Source organism: Meleagris gallopavo, chromosome 30 (assembly GCF_905368555.1).
Source record: "Meleagris gallopavo chromosome 30, MGAL_WU_HG_1.1, whole genome shotgun sequence".
Classification (NCBI taxonomy): domain Eukaryota; kingdom Metazoa; phylum Chordata; class Aves; order Galliformes; family Phasianidae; genus Meleagris; species Meleagris gallopavo.
In genome coordinates, this window is record NC_139433.1 from 1,638,536 (window position 1) to 1,656,614 (window position 18,079).

General features: G+C 56.2%; 2 protein-coding genes across 3 annotated transcripts in view; both read left to right on the forward strand.

Moving 5' to 3' along the window:
* The window catches only part of ADAMTS10 (ADAM metallopeptidase with thrombospondin type 1 motif 10), a 47,446-nt gene extending 43,712 nt beyond the window's left edge, over positions 1 to 3,734 (forward strand). The window contains exons 23-25 of the mRNA XM_010724868.4: positions 282 to 458; positions 1,560 to 1,716; positions 2,056 to 3,734. Coding sequence (XP_010723170.1) covers positions 282 to 458; positions 1,560 to 1,716; positions 2,056 to 2,165 — 444 coding nt within the window. The 3' untranslated portion in view covers positions 2,166 to 3,734. The remainder of the gene's footprint in view (positions 1 to 281; positions 459 to 1,559; positions 1,717 to 2,055) is intronic.
* An 867-nt stretch (positions 3,735 to 4,601) lies between these two features.
* On the forward strand, positions 4,602 to 17,864 carry MYO1F (myosin IF). Of its 2 annotated transcripts, XM_010724869.4 has the most exons (28): positions 4,602 to 4,758; positions 7,599 to 7,736; positions 9,193 to 9,282; positions 9,625 to 9,719; positions 10,061 to 10,148; positions 10,328 to 10,417; positions 10,523 to 10,654; positions 10,727 to 10,861; positions 10,936 to 11,068; positions 11,614 to 11,810; positions 11,899 to 11,979; positions 12,116 to 12,202; positions 12,296 to 12,382; positions 12,573 to 12,740; positions 12,858 to 12,943; positions 13,172 to 13,253; positions 13,343 to 13,449; positions 13,661 to 13,759; positions 13,830 to 13,974; positions 14,075 to 14,189; positions 14,797 to 14,966; positions 15,284 to 15,429; positions 15,590 to 15,736; positions 15,819 to 15,967; positions 16,149 to 16,232; positions 16,338 to 16,539; positions 17,203 to 17,369; positions 17,473 to 17,864. In XM_010724869.4, the coding sequence occupies exons 1-28, from the start codon at positions 4,756 to 4,758 to the stop codon at positions 17,547 to 17,549; spliced, it is 3,300 nt and encodes a 1,099-aa protein (XP_010723171.2). In that variant the 5' UTR covers positions 4,602 to 4,755; the 3' UTR covers positions 17,550 to 17,864. The 2 variants fall into 2 exon arrangements, with proteins under 2 accessions (XP_010723171.2, XP_085067512.1); XM_085211386.1 differs by lacking the exons at positions 16,149 to 16,232; positions 16,338 to 16,539; positions 17,203 to 17,369; positions 17,473 to 17,864 and having other exon boundaries at positions 15,600 to 15,736; positions 15,819 to 15,962.
* The last annotated feature ends 215 nt before the right edge of the window (positions 17,865 to 18,079 follow it).

The window sequence follows — 18,079 nt, forward strand, 5'->3', positions numbered from 1 at the left end:
CCCCCTGCTATGTGCAGGATTACCAACCACCCGACCAAGCTGCCCAGAGCCACATCCAGCCAGGCCTTGAATGCCTGCAGGGATGGGGCATCCACAGCCTCCTTGGGCAACCTGTTCCAGTGCATCACCACCCATCACCACTGGTGATGCTGCCCATGGAGAGAGTAACATGAAGAGTTGTCCTCTTGCAGTTTAGCAGACAGGAGCATTGGTGGGCAGTGCTACCACTCTCTCTGCTCCTTGTTGCACGTCTTAATTGCACTCATGTCTCCTCCCTGCAGTGCACCCCAAGCTGTGGGCCAGGTTTCCGCCACCGCATCGTACTGTGCAAGAGCGGCGACCACAGTGCAACACTGCCCACCTCCCAGTGCCCCGAGGGCTCCAAACCCCCTACCAGCATGAGGTGCAACCTGCGACGCTGCCCACCCCCACGCTGGGTGACTGGCGAGTGGGGAGAGGTATGGATGCTCCCCCCCTATCCCCACAAATCCCACGTGAGCCTTTTACCTGCACCCTTGGTGGCATGGCTGTCAACATGTCAGTGTGACATAGAGTTGTCCCCACATCTCCCAGCCCTGCTGGCTCTCTGCCTGCTGGAGGGATGCCCTGAGGCATTTGCAGAATGTGCCATGAATTTCTGAGTGTCCCCTGCCAGGTTGGCAGTGCTCTCTCCCCTCCAGCCAGGTAGAGACTGAGCGTTCCAGCTGCTCTGTAGCACAAAAGGTGAATGTGGGTTAAAATAAAATTAAAAATAATAAAAATTTAAAATAATAATAATGAAGGGGTCAAGTGCCACCTCCACATGGCACGTTCTGCAAACTTCTGAAACCCCCCCTGGCTTGCCCATAATCCCTTAGATCTATGGCTTCAAACCCCACTGCTACCCAACAAGGAGGGGTGTCCTGCTGTGGCAGTGGGGCTGGGTGGCTGCCCACCCCTCATTCACATCCTGAGGACTACACAGTGTCATCAGAGAGAGCTCAGTGACCCTGGGACACAGACATCCCTTGTTCTGTGTGCACATGGAGCAGGCACAAACCCACTGTCAAAGACTGAGCCCCAAATGTACCAGCACCCCCCCAGCCAACCTATAGGCTGAAGGGGGCACCTTGGGACAGTATGACCATAGCTGGGACATGGCAGCAGCACAGCAGATGTCTGGGCACAATTCAGTGTGTGTGCAACAACAAGGACACCTGGCGGTCACTGTAAGCTCAGCTGTCCCTGTGTGGGACACAGCTCATCCCTGGGACACAACGGTGTGCTGGAATGGCTGCAAGTGAGGTTACCATCGTTCCCTCCAGCATGGCAATGCTGGCATCCCTTTTGACTTGGGAGCACAGGAGGGCTGGGAAGGGGTAGTGGGTCAAGGCTGCACGGACAGACTCTTCCAGAGAACCCTGGAGCCTTGGATCAAGATTCTGGGAAGCAGGACTGGAGCTCTCAGCTGTGCCACTGCTGCCAAGGGAAGGAACAATTGCTTCAAGCACCCCTTGCACCTCCTGGGAGCTGCTGTGCCCTCTTCCCCCACATCACAGTGTTGTGTTCTTCCCCGGCAGTGCTCTGCACATTGTGGCCTTGGCCAGCAGCGACGATCCGTCCAATGCCTGGCTCACACCGGGCAGCCCTCCAGCGACTGCCTGGAGACCCTGCAGCCCCCTGGCATGCAGCAGTGTGAGACCAAGTGTGAGTCAGGACCCACAGACAACCCTGAAGGTAAGGGAAGCAGTGGGACTGGGGAAAGCTCTGAGCCCCACCAGCTTCAAAGCCACAGGGTACAGGAGCACAGCTCTGGGTGCAGTGGGGGGAGGCTATGGGGCACACTCAACGTTGTCCCCTGTAGGCCACGGCCAAACTGGTCGCCATGACCATGGTTGGTTGGTGAAGTAACAGAGAGAGTTATCTTTCTCAGCACCAACACTTCCTGCTGCTCCATAGCAAACAGCCCATGGGAGCTGGGCTGCAGGAGCTTGAGGGGGAATGGTAAAAGCCACCCCACAGGGCTCCTCGTCCTGGGCTCATCTGTAACTCCACTCCATTTTGTCACCCATCCAGAATGCAAGGATGTGAACAAGGTGGCCTACTGCCCGCTTGTCCTGAAGTTCAAGTTCTGCAGCCGGACCTACTTCCGACAGATGTGCTGTAAAACATGCCAGGGGCACTAGGAACACGGTGACCCCACGGGAAAACTGGAAGGCAAGAGGTGTGCCACAGGGCCACCGAGCCAGGCCCTTCCTCTCACCCCAGGAACCTTCCCCTGGGTCCAAGACAGACACTGGTCGTGCTTCCAGAGGGAGCCGGCGTCACCCCACCTGTCCCCCAAAGACACGCACCTTTCGTCCCCGAGCATCCCAACGGCAGGATCCCAGTTAAACCACTGCTGGCTGCTGCAGAGACCATGGCCAAGCGCGAGAGGAGCAGGTCAACGTGGTGGGAGAGGGAGAAGCTGGGCAGAGCGCGGCAGCAGGGACATTACTTGAAATTCTGAGACTGTTATTTATTTCGTAGCGGACCCAGGTCCTGCAGGTACCGAAGTTCCCACATCCCGAGGGCTGGGGACACGGGGACGAGTTTTCAGGTGCCACGGGTGATGTGCTTCTGGGTGCTGGATGGAGATGAGCTGCCTTGGGGTGCAGGGTGGGAGCAGGGCTGTTGGCTTCGTCATTTGCGCCCCATCACCTTGGGACCTGCAGAAGGTGATGGAGAACAGTGAGCGAAGCAGTGACACCAGTTTAACTGGGAGAGGGAGTTCTTCCAACTCTCTTAACAGCCTACTTCAACTGGGGCTTCCCTCTATTTTTCCTAAAAGCCCTTGTCACTATTATGACTATTTCTTGATTCTGGAGGCACCTCAAAGCACAAGCTGTCAGGGCTGAGGCGTGCTCGGGGTTGCACGATCCCTTATGGGGAGTTGAGGATGTGCTGGGCTGCAAGAAGCAAAGCCAGGGAGGATACAGGAGGAGAACTCATGGCCACAGTGTCCCCATGGCCAAGCCATGAAGTGGGACCAATCTGTGCCCGGCCCCGGCTGGGTTCTCCCCAGAGAATGCCGTGGCCTCCAAAGGCGCTTTCCCTCTAAGTGTGCTTTGCCTCCAAAGGTGCTTTGCCCTCAATGGTGCTCTGCCTCCACCGGCATCTCACTGCGTGCCCTCAGGGTGCCAGTCCCAATGCCACCCCCAGGAGACCTCCAGCCATGGGAAGAGAGCAGGTTAACATTCTTCCAGATCCCCTCCTCCTGGCCAAACCCACCCATCTCCACAGGCCACAATAGTCTGCAGGAGAAGATTAGAATTTGCGATGTACCAAGCATGTGCTTCTTGGTACTAGTATTATTTTGGGGCCTTTCTGCATCACAAAGAGGAGAAACCTTGTCCCAGGCCATGCTCTGTTCTCCATGGAGGTCATCCTCAGGGTGCAGGGTGCAGGGTCAGCCCCTTTTCCCAGAGGAGACCCCTCCAGCCCTGATGTGTTCCTCTCCTGTCTGTATTTTTCCCTGCTCGGAGCTGATTGCAGCTTTTCTGGTGCTCAGCAATCCCCTTTGGCTGGCGAGCGGGCGTGGGTTTGTCTTCCTTCCCAGTGCAAAGCTCCATTCTGACGTTTTGGGAGGGAGTGTTTTCACCTTTTTATATAGATATATATAATGAAAAAAAAAAAATGTTTAAAATACTAACTCTGAGGAGGAGTGACGTAACGGCATGATTTATAATAAAGGAGTAGCTACGATCCCAGGTGCAGCTTCTGGTCCCAGTGTTATTTCTCCACTGGAAAGCCTCAGTCTTGGGCAGTCACCCCCCCCCCACACAGCTGTGATGCTGCTTTGCTGATGCTGGAAGAGGGATTTGTGCAGAAAAAGAGGTTCTAAGGGGTTCCCTGCACCCCAAGGGACCACATCAGGTTTGGGGGTTTGCCCAGAGCTGCTGCATGATATGAAGGAACCAACTTCTCCTTGGCAGACCCCAAGGCATGAAGGAGATCACTAAGGCTGGTTTGGGATTTTAGAGTTTTCTTTCAGGAACTGGCAGTGCAAGAGATGGAATAAGAGTGGGTAATGGAGCAGAGGGCAGGGGGATGCTGTGTTGGTGCCCAGCTGAGCAGATTTCAGCTATGGCCCCAGCATTTATCCTTCCCACAGTGACAATTTTAATGGCATTTCCCAGTTCCCATTCCTGCCTCCTGAGGCATGAAGCAGTGCAATGCAGGGGATCTGGGATGGCAGACAGCCCTGCTCTCATCCCCCACACTCTGCAGCCAGGGAGGGTTCTAAAATGGCTTTGGGCAAAGTGCTCCTCATTTGTGGTCCATCTGATCCAAAAGACCTACAAAAAAGAAGCAACAACCCAAAGCATCTCGCTGCTAAATCTGCCTTGGAGTAGAGCATCCTCCCAAAACAGACACATCACACAGTACGCCACAGTGGGAGAAAAGTTTCTGCAGGGGCCCTGAGCATCCTGGATCCAGACAGCATCCCTCAGCACCACCCACATCCCGTATGGTGACCTCAGAACCCACAGGCAGTGGCACTGGGGACACACTGGGCAGGGCCACCCCAAGGCCCTCCAGCAGCAGGGAGACGCCCTCCTCCTCTCCCCCACCCAGAAAAAGGGCCCTAAATGAGGAAGTGGGAGGAGGAAAAAACTGAGTTGCAGTCTGTAGTTGCAACAGAAACACGAAAGAGAAGCCCAGAGTGATGGACTTTGGCCCTCGGTGACAGCAGCCACGGATGCCCCGTTTCCAGGGACAGGACACAGGGACACCATGGTGAGTGCCAGAGGGATCCTTAGTGAGCTGCCTGCCCCCACCCCTCCCCCGGGTGCTTCACTCTGTCCCAGCACTGTCCCTCTTTGCACCCACCTGGGTCCCTCACTGCTGCTTGGAGATGCCAGTGTGTCCCTGGTGGAGAGGGGACAGAGACATCCAGGCTTAAGGAGAAGGAGCAGAGCTGGGGCTGGGTGCAGGGGAGCAGATGGTGATGAGTTCTCAGTGCAGGATTGGTGCAGGACTGGAGAAGGGTTGGTGCAGGGCTGGTGCTGAGCTGATGCTGGGAGCACTGACTCAAGCAGGATGGAGGGCAAGCAGGTGGTGAGCTCAGTTCAGCACAGTTCAGTTCAGCAGGGGAATCCCTGTGTTCCTCCCAGCCCAGCTTCCCACCAGCACTTCTGGTTTCAGAGCTCAGGGCAGAGGCAGAGCACATGGGTGGGGTGAGGGTTGCTGGTGTCCCTGTGCTTGAGTGGGGGGACATAGTGGATGCTCAGGGCCTTAACTCACACCCTGGGGCTGCTGCAAGGACAGCGGCCAGAGCTGGAAGTTGATCTGGAGGATGAAGATGACAATGGAGGCTCTCAGAACAAAGATGATGCTCAGACACACAGCAAGTGGCTGCACAGCACGGCCGCAGCCACATCCTCCAGTCCACAGCTCTGCTCCCTGCATATCTCTGCATGACACTGTCCCCGAGCATCACTTCTCACCAGCCAGGAACTGAGGGACAGTGGCTGAGGTGCAGCACAGCATCCTGCCTGCAGCAATACTGCTTTGGAGCTGCCACCTCTGCAAGGCCACTGCAACATTGTCCCCATGAGACACACTGTCCCCTCTGTGCCTGTGGAGACATTTTGTGTCTCCATAAGGAGCTGTGGGGCTGTATCTCCTCTCTCTGCCCAGTTCCAGCCCCAAAACACTGGGGTAATGCCCCATCCCTAGATGTTGGTGCCTTGGAGCAGGCTGCTGGTGGTGATGCAGCGCTTTGTGCCGCTCTTTTCTGAGGCTTCCTGTGGTTTCAGAGGTGGTGGCTGCATCAGCCCTCGCCTATCTCAAGGTGCCACCTTGGGCTGCTCTGCATCCGGAGCTCACAGGATTATTTCTGGTGGTTCATACCTGAGCTTTGAAGAAAAACAAGCAACAGTTTGTGATAACTGCTGCAGGGCCACTCCCCACGCTCAGTGCTCCAGGGTCACCGGGTGCACCCATGCTCATACAGGGACAGTCCCCACGCTGCTGCAAGGAGAGTCCTGGTGGCCTCTACACCCACCTGTGCATGGGGCTGTGCACAGAATGGCTGCAAAGGGATGCCTGGTCCAGGTGATGCTTAAGATGCTCCTGCTTGGCTCAAGGACGGAGTGGCTCAGAGAGGTGTCTGGTCCCAGCCCATCCAGGCAGGTGGTTGTCACATCCCTGCTCTCACCCCTTGCTTTGGCCAGTGGTAGTGGAGGGACTGGCCCAAACCTCAGAGCAGTTCAACTGTTGCCCTGCACAACGCTTTGCTTCCCATCGGGACTCCACCCAAGCCCATCACCCATCCCTGGGGCTCACTGAGCAGTGAGATCAAGCAGTGTCCAACAGTGCTTCGGAGACCAACCACCTCCCCCTCCCGCAAGGCTACTCCCCTGGCGGAGCAAACTGCAGCATCACAAAACCCTTCACCTCTTGGGATGCACGGAGGAAAGCCAGAAATGAGGTGGAACCACCCATGACCCTGCTGACAAACCCTTCATTCAAAGTGAGCTGATGCTTTTCCTGCAGCCATGCTGCATCTGGCACCAGGCTGAGCCAGGAAAGCCCCTGATCTGTGCCCAAGGAAGGAGAAGCTCCTGGTGTGAGCTCAAAAGCTCTGAACCGCAGACCAGGAAATGCCTGTTTTTGCCTTAATTCTGTGCCGGAAATGGCGGTGTGAGAGCAGGGTGACTGCACAAGGAGACCCGGGTGATGGAGGCTGTGGGTAGGGAAGGAATCGGTGTCCTCGTGGTTGGGATCACCAGCAGAACTGTGGGAGACAATGCTTGGACTGTGCCCCCTGTGTTTTTTCATGGAGGGGAGGAGGAGGAGACAAAAAAGACCAAAAAAAAAAAAAAACAACTAAACAACTAGAGGAGAAAGAGAAGCGGCGTGAGCAGCCCTGATCCCACCCAGGTCCATGCATCCCAACTGAAGGCACTGGGACATGGGAGCCAAAAGCCCTTCAGTCATTCACAGAGTTGCTGGGTACTGAGATTTTGCATGGAACAGACGCACTGTGCCTAGGGCTGCAGATCCCAGGAATGGAGGAATCAGTGGGAGCAGCCTGGTGCCACCAAGCTCTACGAGGTTCCTTCTGTGCCCCTTCCTAATGCTGCTGGGTTGTGCCCCCAAGGGTGGAGCTGGAGCAGCAAAGGCAGTGGGGTCCCCTGGTCTGAGAGCTTGAGAATGAGCAGGACAATGAAACAAAAGGGGAAGAGAAGAAAAGGGAAATGGAAAGAGTAAGAGGCTGGGGCTGATAGGGGAGAAGTGAAATCAGCTCTGGGAGCATTAGGGTGAAAGCGGAACCGGGGCTGGTGGCCATGGACCAGCTCTGGTCCTCTCCTGGGATGAGGACCCTTTGAGGGGTTTCTTTGTGCACAGTGTGATCCCACCCCACCCCAGGCTGTGTGTAGCCCCATGATGGCTTAAATTGCAGCTCTGTTTTTCCCTTCTGCTACCCATGAGGACAATGTAGGGGCAATTTGGGGCAGCAGGAAAGCAGGTTCTTGGGATTCCATGGTTGATGCTGCTGCCATTTGGCCCATTTGGGTACCAGCAGTTTTGGGGCTGTATCCTGCTACAAAACTCTGTGCCTTTCCCTGCAGGGCAGCAAGGAACGCTTCCACTGGCAGAGCCACAATGTCAAGCAGAGCGGTGTGGATGACATGGTGCTGCTGGCCAAGATCTCCGAGGAAGCCATCGTGGAGAATCTCAAGAAGCGCTTTATGGATGATTACATCTTCGTATCCTTCCCAGAGTGGGGGATGAGGAAAAATGGGACTGTGCTCCAAGACTTCGCCAACACCCACAGCGTGTCCATGTCCATCCATGCATGGGGTTGGGGTCAGGATCAGCCAGGGGGATGCAGGTGGTGGTGGCAGCCCTTTAGAGCTGGTGCAGCAGATGTGCATCACTGCTACCCAGGGGAAAGACCCCTTAGTATCAGCAGCAGCGTGATCCCACTGTTTTATGTTCAGAGGTTCTGGCATCATCCTTGGCACTGGTCCAGGGTGCCCAGAGAGCTGTGAGTGCCCCATCCCTGGAGGTACACATGGCCAGGCTGTATGGAACCTTGGGCAGCCTGATCTGGTGGGATTTGAGGTCCATTCCAACCTAAGCTATTCCATGATTCCATCATCACTGACATCATCCCCTCCTGCTGTTGCCCAAACTGCATGGACGCCCACCAGTTGTTCTGCACCAGCTGCAGACCCAAGCAAACCCTGGATGGAGTGGGAGCGTGCATGTAGATGGGACACCACTGAGCCCGTGTAGGATGCAAAGCCCCTGTCCCTTACGTGTTGTCCCCCAGCATTTGTGGTAACGGGCTGTCACAGAGGTGACACTGCTGAGCAATGAGCACGAGATCTGGAGGCTCTCAGGGTCCTTGAGGATGGGGAACTGTCCCTGGCTGGGAACCCAACCCAGCACCTGCTTGGGTTCACAGCCAGCTCAGCACCCAGCTGCATGGCCCCACTGTACTCAATCCTCAGCTCCAGGGGCAGAGGAGAGGCTCTGTGGCTGCAGAATGGGACATGGCAGGAGCTGGGGTGTGGAGCATTCTCTGCAGTTGTGGTTTCCCCCAGTCTCAGCTCTGGCCTTACAAGGCTATGCTCAGCCCTGGCTGGAGGTGACGCAGCTCGCTGCCCATTCCGTCAGCAGCCCTGGGACTTTAAATGTGTTTGGGGGTTGGGTTTGGGGTTGGCTTTTTTTGGAGGAGGAGGAAAAAATACCCCACGCAGTCTCTTTCTTCCTTTTTTCGCCCCCCTCCAGCTGTGACTCAATGCCCCACGCTTCTGCATTTCCCAAAAAAAAAAAACCACCCTGAAGTTCTCCCCTGAAAAAAGGACATCAGCCCCACACAGACTACATCCCCAGCATCCACCCAGGGGCACCTCATCCCCACCCACCACTGCATCACCTCCAGGCACAGCTCCAACCCGTACACTTTGGGGATGCTGCATGCAGACCAAAAGGCTGAATGAGCACCAGGTCCTAAGCTGAACCCCTTGTGACAATCCTGGTGCTATGTCTGGAAGAGGGCTGAGACCCCCTGGCACCCATTGCTGATGCTGTGGGCAGGAAGGGGAACATGGGACATGGGATACAGGGCATGGGACATGGGATACAGGGCATGGGACATAGGATGTGGGACATGGGACATGGGAGAGGATGCACTGACCTTGACCTGCTGCCCAGACCTACATCGGACCAGTGCTCATCTCTGTCAACCCCTTCAAGCAGATGCCATATTTCACCGACCGGGAGATTGAGATGTACCAGGGGGCGGTGAGGCTGCAGGGCTGGCAAGGGGCTCACAGGGGTTCATTAGCATTAATTTGGTGCATTTGCATGCAAGCACTTGGGATTTTCCCATGAGCTTTGGGTATTGCAGGGGTCAGTGCTCCCAAATGGGGAGTTTGTAAGAAATGTGAGTACACAAAGGAAACTCAGCTCACAGTGCACACCAAAGTGTGACTTAAAACCATACCTTGGTGCTTAGTTCTGCCCTATGCTCTTCCACAAGTGCGGGGTACTAAAGCAACCACCTGGCACTGTGCTGCTGCCTTCTGCACACATGAGCGGAGTTAAGGAGATCCCAGCATCACCACCCTTACACCCTTGTTTTAGGCTCAGTATGAAAATCCCCCCCACATCTACGCCCTGACGGACAACATGTACCGAAACATGCTGATCGATGGGGAGAACCAGTGTGTCATCATCAGGTAGGGGGTGACTGGGTGCCCCAATACCCTTCCCCAGCACTTGGGGTGCCCCAGGCAAACACAGGACGAGGGATGGCTGCAGCCCAGTGCAGTTCTGGGGGCTGTGCTCCCAGCTGGGGACTGAGCTTTGTGCAATGCACTTTTCCGGCTGAGTGTTGCAAGGAAGGGGTGAGGAAATGGGGCAAGGCTAAAACTTCCCCTTCAGCCCTCCCTCCAAAATCCAGCACCTCCTGCTGCAGCTCCTCACGCAGCCCTGTCCCTGTCCCAGAGCCCCCAGCATCCCAAGAGATCACCCCACAGGCCCCCATTTCACCTCTCCTCTGTTTTTGACATTTGCACAGTGGAGAAAGTGGTGCTGGGAAAACAGTGGCAGCCAAATACATCATGGGCTACATCTCCAAAGTGTCCGGGGGTGGTGAAAAGGTGCAGGTAAGTCTGATTCCCACCGTGTACCCATCGCTTCTCCTCCCGACATCTCTGCTCCCCAATCCCTGCATAGAGCAGCTACAAGTGTCGGGGTCTCGGCTCCATCCCCAGCCCCTTGGGGCAGCTGCAGTGAGTGCAGGCACGTGGTCCTGCTCACCTTCATGCCCTGCTCTGGCCACCAGCACGTGAAGGACATCATCTTGCAATCCAACCCACTGCTGGAAGCCTTTGGCAACGCCAAAACTGTCCGCAACAACAACTCGAGCCGCTTTGTAAGTCATCAGGGCTGGCACAGAGCGTGCTGCCTGCTGGCACCATGCGGTGTCACGGACAGGATTTGTCCACAGGGATGCACTGACAGCTCTATCCCCACATAGGGGAAGTACTTTGAGATCCAGTTCAGCCGGGGCGGAGAGCCCGACGGGGGGAAGATCTCCAACTTCCTGCTGGAGAAGTCACGGGTGGTGAGCCAGAATGAGCATGAGAGGAACTTCCATGTCTACTACCAGGTATGGGGCAGCGGGGCCGGCTGGGTGCAGGGCCATAGGGCGGTGACTACATCCCCCCCTGATTTCCCCCAGCTCATTGAAGGGGCATCCCAAGAGCAGCGCCAGAACCTGGGCATCATGAGCCCCGATTATTACTACTACTTGAACCAGTCAGACACGTACCAGGTGGAGGGCACGGATGATCGCAGTGATTTCCTTGAGACCATGGTGAGTGCCCCCAGGAGGGTTCCCAAAGCTGTCAAAGGCCAAGCTGGGACTGACAACCCCCTGTGTGCCCCCAGAACGCCATGCAGGTCATCGGCATCCGGGGTGAGGACCAGCAGTTGGTGCTGCAGATCGTTGCTGGGATCCTACACCTGGGGAATATCAGCTTTCGGGAGGAGGGCAACTATGCCCGGGTGGAGAATGCTGACTGTGAGTAGCTGAACTCCTCCTTGTTCCAGGGAGCAAGCCTAGGTGCCACAGAGACCCTTGGCAACAAATCACAACCTCTCCATAGCACTACTGACCCAGTAGAGAGGTAGAACCAGTACCTTTCCCAAATCTGATGTATCACTGCAGGTTAGGGGCTGAACTGCTGGAATGGTGCTCTGCAGAGATGGACTTAGGTGTCCTTGTTGACCAACAGTTGATCAACTGTTGAGCAATGACTGAACAACAGTTGACCAACAGTTGACAAATGGTTGACCAGTGATTGACTGTAGGTTGACCATCAGCCACCCGTGCGCTGTGGTGGCCAAGAAGGGACCCTGGTTGCATTGGGAAGAATGTGGCCAGCAGGGAAATTGAGATTATTCTCACCTTTGCTCTGTCCAGGGGAGGCCACATCTGGAGCACTGGGCACAGTTCTTGTCCCACATCAAGCAGAACTGCCCAATTGTTGGCCCCATTGTGTTTGGTGGGATGGGGGAAACATCATGTAGGGGGGGTTGCAGGAAGCCCTGACCCCCTCTGCCCAGCTCTGGCCTTCCCTGCCTACCTGCTGGGCATCGACCATGACCGCCTCAACGACAAGATCACCAGCCGCAAGATGGACAGCAAGTGGGGCGGCCGCTCCGAGTCCATCACCGTCACCCTCAACGTGGAGCAGGCAGCCTACACACGGGATGCCCTGGCCAAGGGGCTCTACGCACGTGTCTTTGACTTCCTTGTGGAGGTGGGTGCCCGGGGTTGGAGGAGCACGGCCATGGGATAGGGGTGTTTGCCATTCATTTGAAGTGGATCCTGGTGTCCTTTTCCTGCAGTCCATCAATAAGGCCATGCAGAAACCCTATGAGGAGTACAGCATTGGAGTGCTGGACATCTATGGCTTTGAAATATTCCAGGTGAGTCCTGCCTTGCTGTGGGAGCCCAGCTGAGGACTGCCCTGCTCCAGAGAAGGGGACCTGGAGTAGTACTTCTGTTTGGGGTCACCTTGATGTAGAAGATAACTCAAGCCCATCTTTTTCTATTGTTTTGTAGAAAAATGGTTTTGAGCAGTTCTGCATTAACTTTGTGAACGAGAAGCTGCAGCAGATCTTCATAGAGCTCACCCTGAAGGCAGAGCAAGTATGGGGAGGCTGAAATCCCAATTCCCCCACCCTGTACATGTCCCATGGGCATAGAGACGGAGCCCTTCCAGCTCTCCTGTTGCTCCCTCAGGAGGAGTATGTGCAGGAGGGCATCAAGTGGACCCAGATTCAATACTTCAACAACAAGGTGGTGTGCGACCTGATAGAGAACAAACTGGTGAGTGAGGAGCAAGGACCAGCCCTGCTGGGTGCACCCCCAGGGAACAGCAGCTCCATGTCTTGCATCCAAATTATAGTTCAGTGCAAAGCTGCTTTGAGCAGCACAGAACAGCTGTCTGCAGCCAGGTGCAGGACTGAGCCCTGCCTACAGCCTTTGGTCAGCCCTAGCTTTGCTTTCCCTCTTCCAGAACCCGCCTGGGATCATGAGTGTCCTGGATGACGTCTGTGCCACTATGCACGCCACCGGCGAGGGTGCGGACCAGACCCTGCTGCAGAAGCTGCAGGCAGCTGTGGGGACCCACGAGCACTTCAACAGCTGGAACTCAGGCTTCGTCATCCACCACTATGCAGGCAAGGTGCGGCACCCTGCAGCCCGCAGCCCGCACCCAGCACCCCACATCCTGCACCCTGAACTTGGTACCCAACATCTTCAGCTCCAGCATCCCACATTCTGAGCTCCCTCCTGCCCCCAGGTCTCCTATGATGTGAACGGTTTCTGCGAGCGCAACCGGGATGTGCTCTTCACTGATCTGATTGAGCTGATGCAGAGCAGCGAATAGTGAGTCTGAGCAGTGCAGTGATTCCCTGGGCCACCCCTCACAAGAGATGGGCAGCATCCTCAAAACCCATCCATAACGCTTTGCTGGTTCTGTCCCTACTGGAACTGGTGCTCAGCATCACCCCATGGAGCATGTGGGGCATGCAGGGCTCGGCACAGGGCATACAGGGCAGGGTGCCACCCACCCAGCAGCTCTCACCTGGGGGCTCTCTCTCCTTTGCTTTTCAGTGCTTTCATCCGGATGCTTTTCCCAGAAAAGCTCGATGCTGACAAAAAGGGCCGCCCAACCACTGCAGGCTCCAAAATCAAGGTGGGTCCTGGTGTCTGCAGGAAGGCAGCTGGGGGCTGCTGGGCTCCCACTGCCACCTTTAACGCTCCAGGGGTCAATCTTTGCAACAGAAGCAGGCAAACGACCTGGTGAACACGTTAATGAAGTGCACGCCACACTACATCCGCTGCATCAAGCCCAACGAGACCAAGAAACCACGGGACTGGGAGGAAAGCAGGTAACAGAGGGGGGTAGGGGGACAGCAGCTGGTGCTGGAGTGGTGGCTGTCTTCCAAAAGGCTCTGGTCCTGCTGTGCCAGGGGAGCACAAGGGGAGTGTGAGGACACATCTCTCTCTGCGTGAGCATCCCTGTAGGGCTCCACCCCACAGCATGCATGGGCACAGAGCTATGGGGATGGGTAGAGCTGTGCCATCGTGTGCACCCCGCAGGGTGAAGCACCAAGTGGAGTACCTGGGACTGAAGGAGAACATCCGCGTGCGCCGGGCAGGTTTTGCCTACCGCCGAATTTTCCACAAATTCCTGCAACGGTGAGGGGACGGGGGGCTGCATGGAAGGGATCCATGGCTCGGCCAGCACTCACAGCCCCTCTGCTGACAGCTACGCCATCCTCACCCCTGAGACGTGGCCATCGTGGCGTGGGGATGAGAGGCAAGGCGTGCAGCACTTGCTGCGCTCCGTCAACATGGACCCAGACCAGTACCAGATGGGTCGGAGCAAGGTGTTCGTCAAGAACCCCGAGTCGGTGAGTGATGGAGGCACGGTGGGCAGTTCAGCACAGGGTCAAGCAACACAGGGGTTGGACCCTGCCCAAGGCTCTGCATCCACCTGCCCCCATCCCGCAGCTCTTCCTCCTGGAGGAGATGAGGGAGAGGAAATTTGACGGCTTCGCACGGGTGATCCAGAAGGCCTGGCGTCGGCACATCGCCATCCGGAAGTATGAGCAGATGCGGGAGGAGGGTAAGGCTGTGATGACCAGTGTCCTTCAAAGGGTGCCCTTGGCCAGGGACAGCCCTGCTCCTAATTACAGCTGTAGCATGGCACAGTGATGAGGGACATTTATAGGATCACAGAATTGTTAAAGCTGGAAAAGAACTCCATGGTCATCAGTCCAACCATCAACCCATCACCACCTGTTCACTCATAGAATCATTAAGATTGGAAAAGACCTCTGAGATTACCATGTCCAGCCAAAAACATATTGCCACCATGCCCACTAACCATGTCCCTAGGAGAGATACATGGAGATACCCAGATTCTTTTCCTACACCTAGAGGAGGGAGGGGGTTTCTTGCTCCAGTTTCCAGCCCTAAAGAAGCTGTGGGACTGCCCCTCACTGTCTGGATGCATTCTGCTGCCTGCAAAAGAGATGAGTTGATGTTTGCAGAGGGATAGAAAAGGCCAACCATCCACCAACATAGGCAATTCCCAACCCTCCCAAGCATACGTTGAAAAACCAAGAGAAAACAGAGTAGCTGAACCCCTCCCTCCCACAACACAAAGTTTTGGGGACAACTGCTGCGTTTCATGGTGATGCCCAACCAACATTGCTTTGGTTCCCACACAGCCTCCAACATCCTCTACAACTTCAAAGAGCGACGGAGGAACAGCATCAACCGGAATTTTGTGGGCGATTACCTGGGCATGGAGGAACGGCCGGAGCTGAGGCAATTCCTGGCCAAGAGGGAACGAATCGACTTCGCCGACTCCATCACGAAATACGACCGCAGGTTCAAGGTGAGAGGAGCAGGGGACAGGCCAAGCTGTGTTGCAACCCTAAACCTAACACTAACCCTAACTTCATCCTAACCCTAAGGCCATTGCGATAGAATGGAATGCAATGCAATGAAATGAAATCCAATACAATGCAATACAATGCAACCCTAATCCTAACTGTAACCCTAACCTCACCCAAGTCCTAACCCTAACCCAAATGCAATAAAATCAAAGGCAATCCAAAGAGAAAAAATCAAATTCAGGGAAACTAAATCCCTTGGGAGGGACATTCTGCTCCTCAGCAACCATCTCTCACCTCCTGAGCCCACCTTTTCCAGCCCATCAAGCGGGATTTCATCCTCACCCCCAAGTACTTCTATCTGATCGGGAGGGAGAAGGTGAAGAAAGGCCCCGAGAAGGGGCAGATCAAGGAGGTGCTCAAGAAGAAGGTGGAGATCCAGGCAGTGAGCAGTGTCTCGTTGAGGTGTGTTCCCCCAAACCATCCCCATCCTTTGGTACCCCCCAACCCCACTGCTGGCAAAGCCGCAGGGATACAGAATCCCCATTCAATCCTCCCCTCGGGAGGCCCCCCTGTCCTGATGGGGGGTCTGTACCCCCCGTGACACCCCTGGGGCTGCCCCCAGCACCCGGCAGGATGATTTCTTCATCCTTCACGAGAAAGATGCCGACAACTTCTTGGAGTCCATCTTCAAGACGGAGCTGGTCAGCCTGCTGTGCAAGCGCTACGAGGAGCTGACCCGCAGCAAGCTGCGCCTCAACTTCCATGACACGTAAGGACAGGGATGGGGAGAGGGGACAGAGCACTATAGGCCATGGCTTCATGGCCCTCACGGCCCCCTCTCCTCCTCCCAGACTACAGTTTCGGGTGAAGAAGGAGGGTTGGGGCGGTGGTGGCACACGCACTGTCACCTTCACCAGAGGACAGGGTGATGTGGCTGCCCTCAAAGCTGGAGGCAAAACGCTGACGGTCAGCATCGCGGATGGGCTGCCCCGGAACTCCAGTGAGTGGTGGTCCTGGGGCATCTGGGGGAGACAAGAAGACCGGGGCCGTAGGGAATGGCTGGGGCTTGGGGAAATTGGGGTGAGCCACTGTGTGCACTGTGGGGTCTGTGTTTTGCACAGGAGGGATGTGGGTCCCCATGGAGGATGTTACCTAATGGGGTCTTGTTTCCCCCCACACAGAGCCCACCAGGAAGGAGGTGATGCAGAGCAAAGGTGGCGGCAGGCGGCCACCACCATCCCGCACTGCCCCCCCAGCACCCCAAGGTGAGCAGTGCCTATGAGCTCCTATCCTCATCCAGCTGTCTTCATGGAGGTGGTTCCCCCATTATGGGTGCCCCCTCATAATACAGCATCTCTGGGGGGTTCCAGGTAATTACAGGAATGGTGCTCCCCAGTTCCCACGTGGGGATGGTCAGGCCAAGCGGGACACCTACACGACACCCCAGAAGCAGGCACGGGCACCCCCAGCCAACGCATTGCCCCCCCAGAATGCAAGCCGCCGATCGAAGGCACGACCCCCATCCGAGCAGAACATGGAGTTCCTCAATGTCCCTGACCAGGGGGTGGCTGGGTAGGTTCAGTGCCCACCACCCCATCTTCCCATCCCATTGCCATGGGGACAAACTGGGCAAAGCGGGAGGTGGGAGCAGGATGGGGTTTGGGATATAGGATGCAATCCTTGGTGCTCGTGCCTGGTGCTGCCACCGTCACATCCTCCAATCCCATGGGGACCATTGGCTGCACTGGGAGGTGAGAGCAGGATGGGTTGGGGATGTGGGATGCCACCTTTGTTGCTCAGCTGTGTCCCCACCCTCCCATCCCATTGCCAGGGAGGACAAACTGGGCAGAGTGAGAGTGGAATGGGGACATGAGATGCTCCCTTCAGTGTTCATGCTGCGTCCTCACCATCCCATCCTCTCATCCTATTGCCATGGGGACAAACTGCAAAAGGAGAGGGAGGTGGGAGCAGAATGGGGTTGAGAACATGGCACGTCCCTCACACTGCTCACACCACGTCCCCACAATCCCATACCACGGCCATGGGGACAACATGACTGCACTGGGAGACAGGAGCAGGACGGGGTTGGGGACACGGGATGCCACCCCCAGTGCTAACACTGCATCCCCACCACCCCATCCTCCCATCCCAGGGACAAACTGGGCAAACTGGTAGGTGGCAGCAGGTCAGGGTTGGGGGTGTGCCATGCTCACACCTGGTGTCCCCATCGCACAGCATGCAGCGGAGGCGCAGTGTGGGTCAGCGGCCCCCTCCAGCCAGTCGCCCCAAGCCGCTGCCCAAAGCAGCCGTGCCGCGCTGCCGGGCACTCTATCAATACGTTGGACAGGACGTGGACGAGCTCAGCTTCAATGTGGGAGATGTCATTGACATCCTCCTGGAAGGTACTGCCCAGATCCTGGCTCCCTGTGCCAGCCCCATATTTCACCCCATTGATTTTTCTTCCTCTCCCACACTTCACCACATCGATTTTTCTCCCCCTCGCAGATATCTCGGGTTGGTGGAAGGGACGGCTGCACGGCAGAGAAGGGCTTTTCCCAGGGAATTACGTGCAGAAGATCTGAGCTGGGCGCTGAGGACACAGAGGCGTGTGCCACCCCGGGGTGCTGTCCCCAATGCTGTCCCTGATGATGACTCTCCTGGTCCATCACCAGGTCCCATCCCATCCCTGGGCTGTGCCAGCGGCAGCACCAAACTGTGCAGCAGAGCAGGGACTCTTTGCTGCTTGTTCACACGGGGTTGTGGAACTGTGGAAGTGAATTTTGGGGCACAATTGGATTATTTTTGGTAACTATAGAGGTAAAGATACCGGCGGTAGCTTTGGGACTACGGCATTGTTGCCACTTTGCAAACACAGCACATCAGAGTCGAACTCCAAATCTGAGCCTGGGGTTTGTGTTCCCGCTGACCCCACTGGGACCCTATGGCAAAGGACCCACACATGAGGACACTGGGGACACCCACTGGCAGAGCCCCATTCCCTGCACAGCCCATCCTGCACACAGAGCAGAGTCCAACCCCACCTCACGCTCCTGCACACAGCACTGCTTGGAGTTATGGGGTGGAAACCCTCACGCTATGAGGCTGGTCCCTG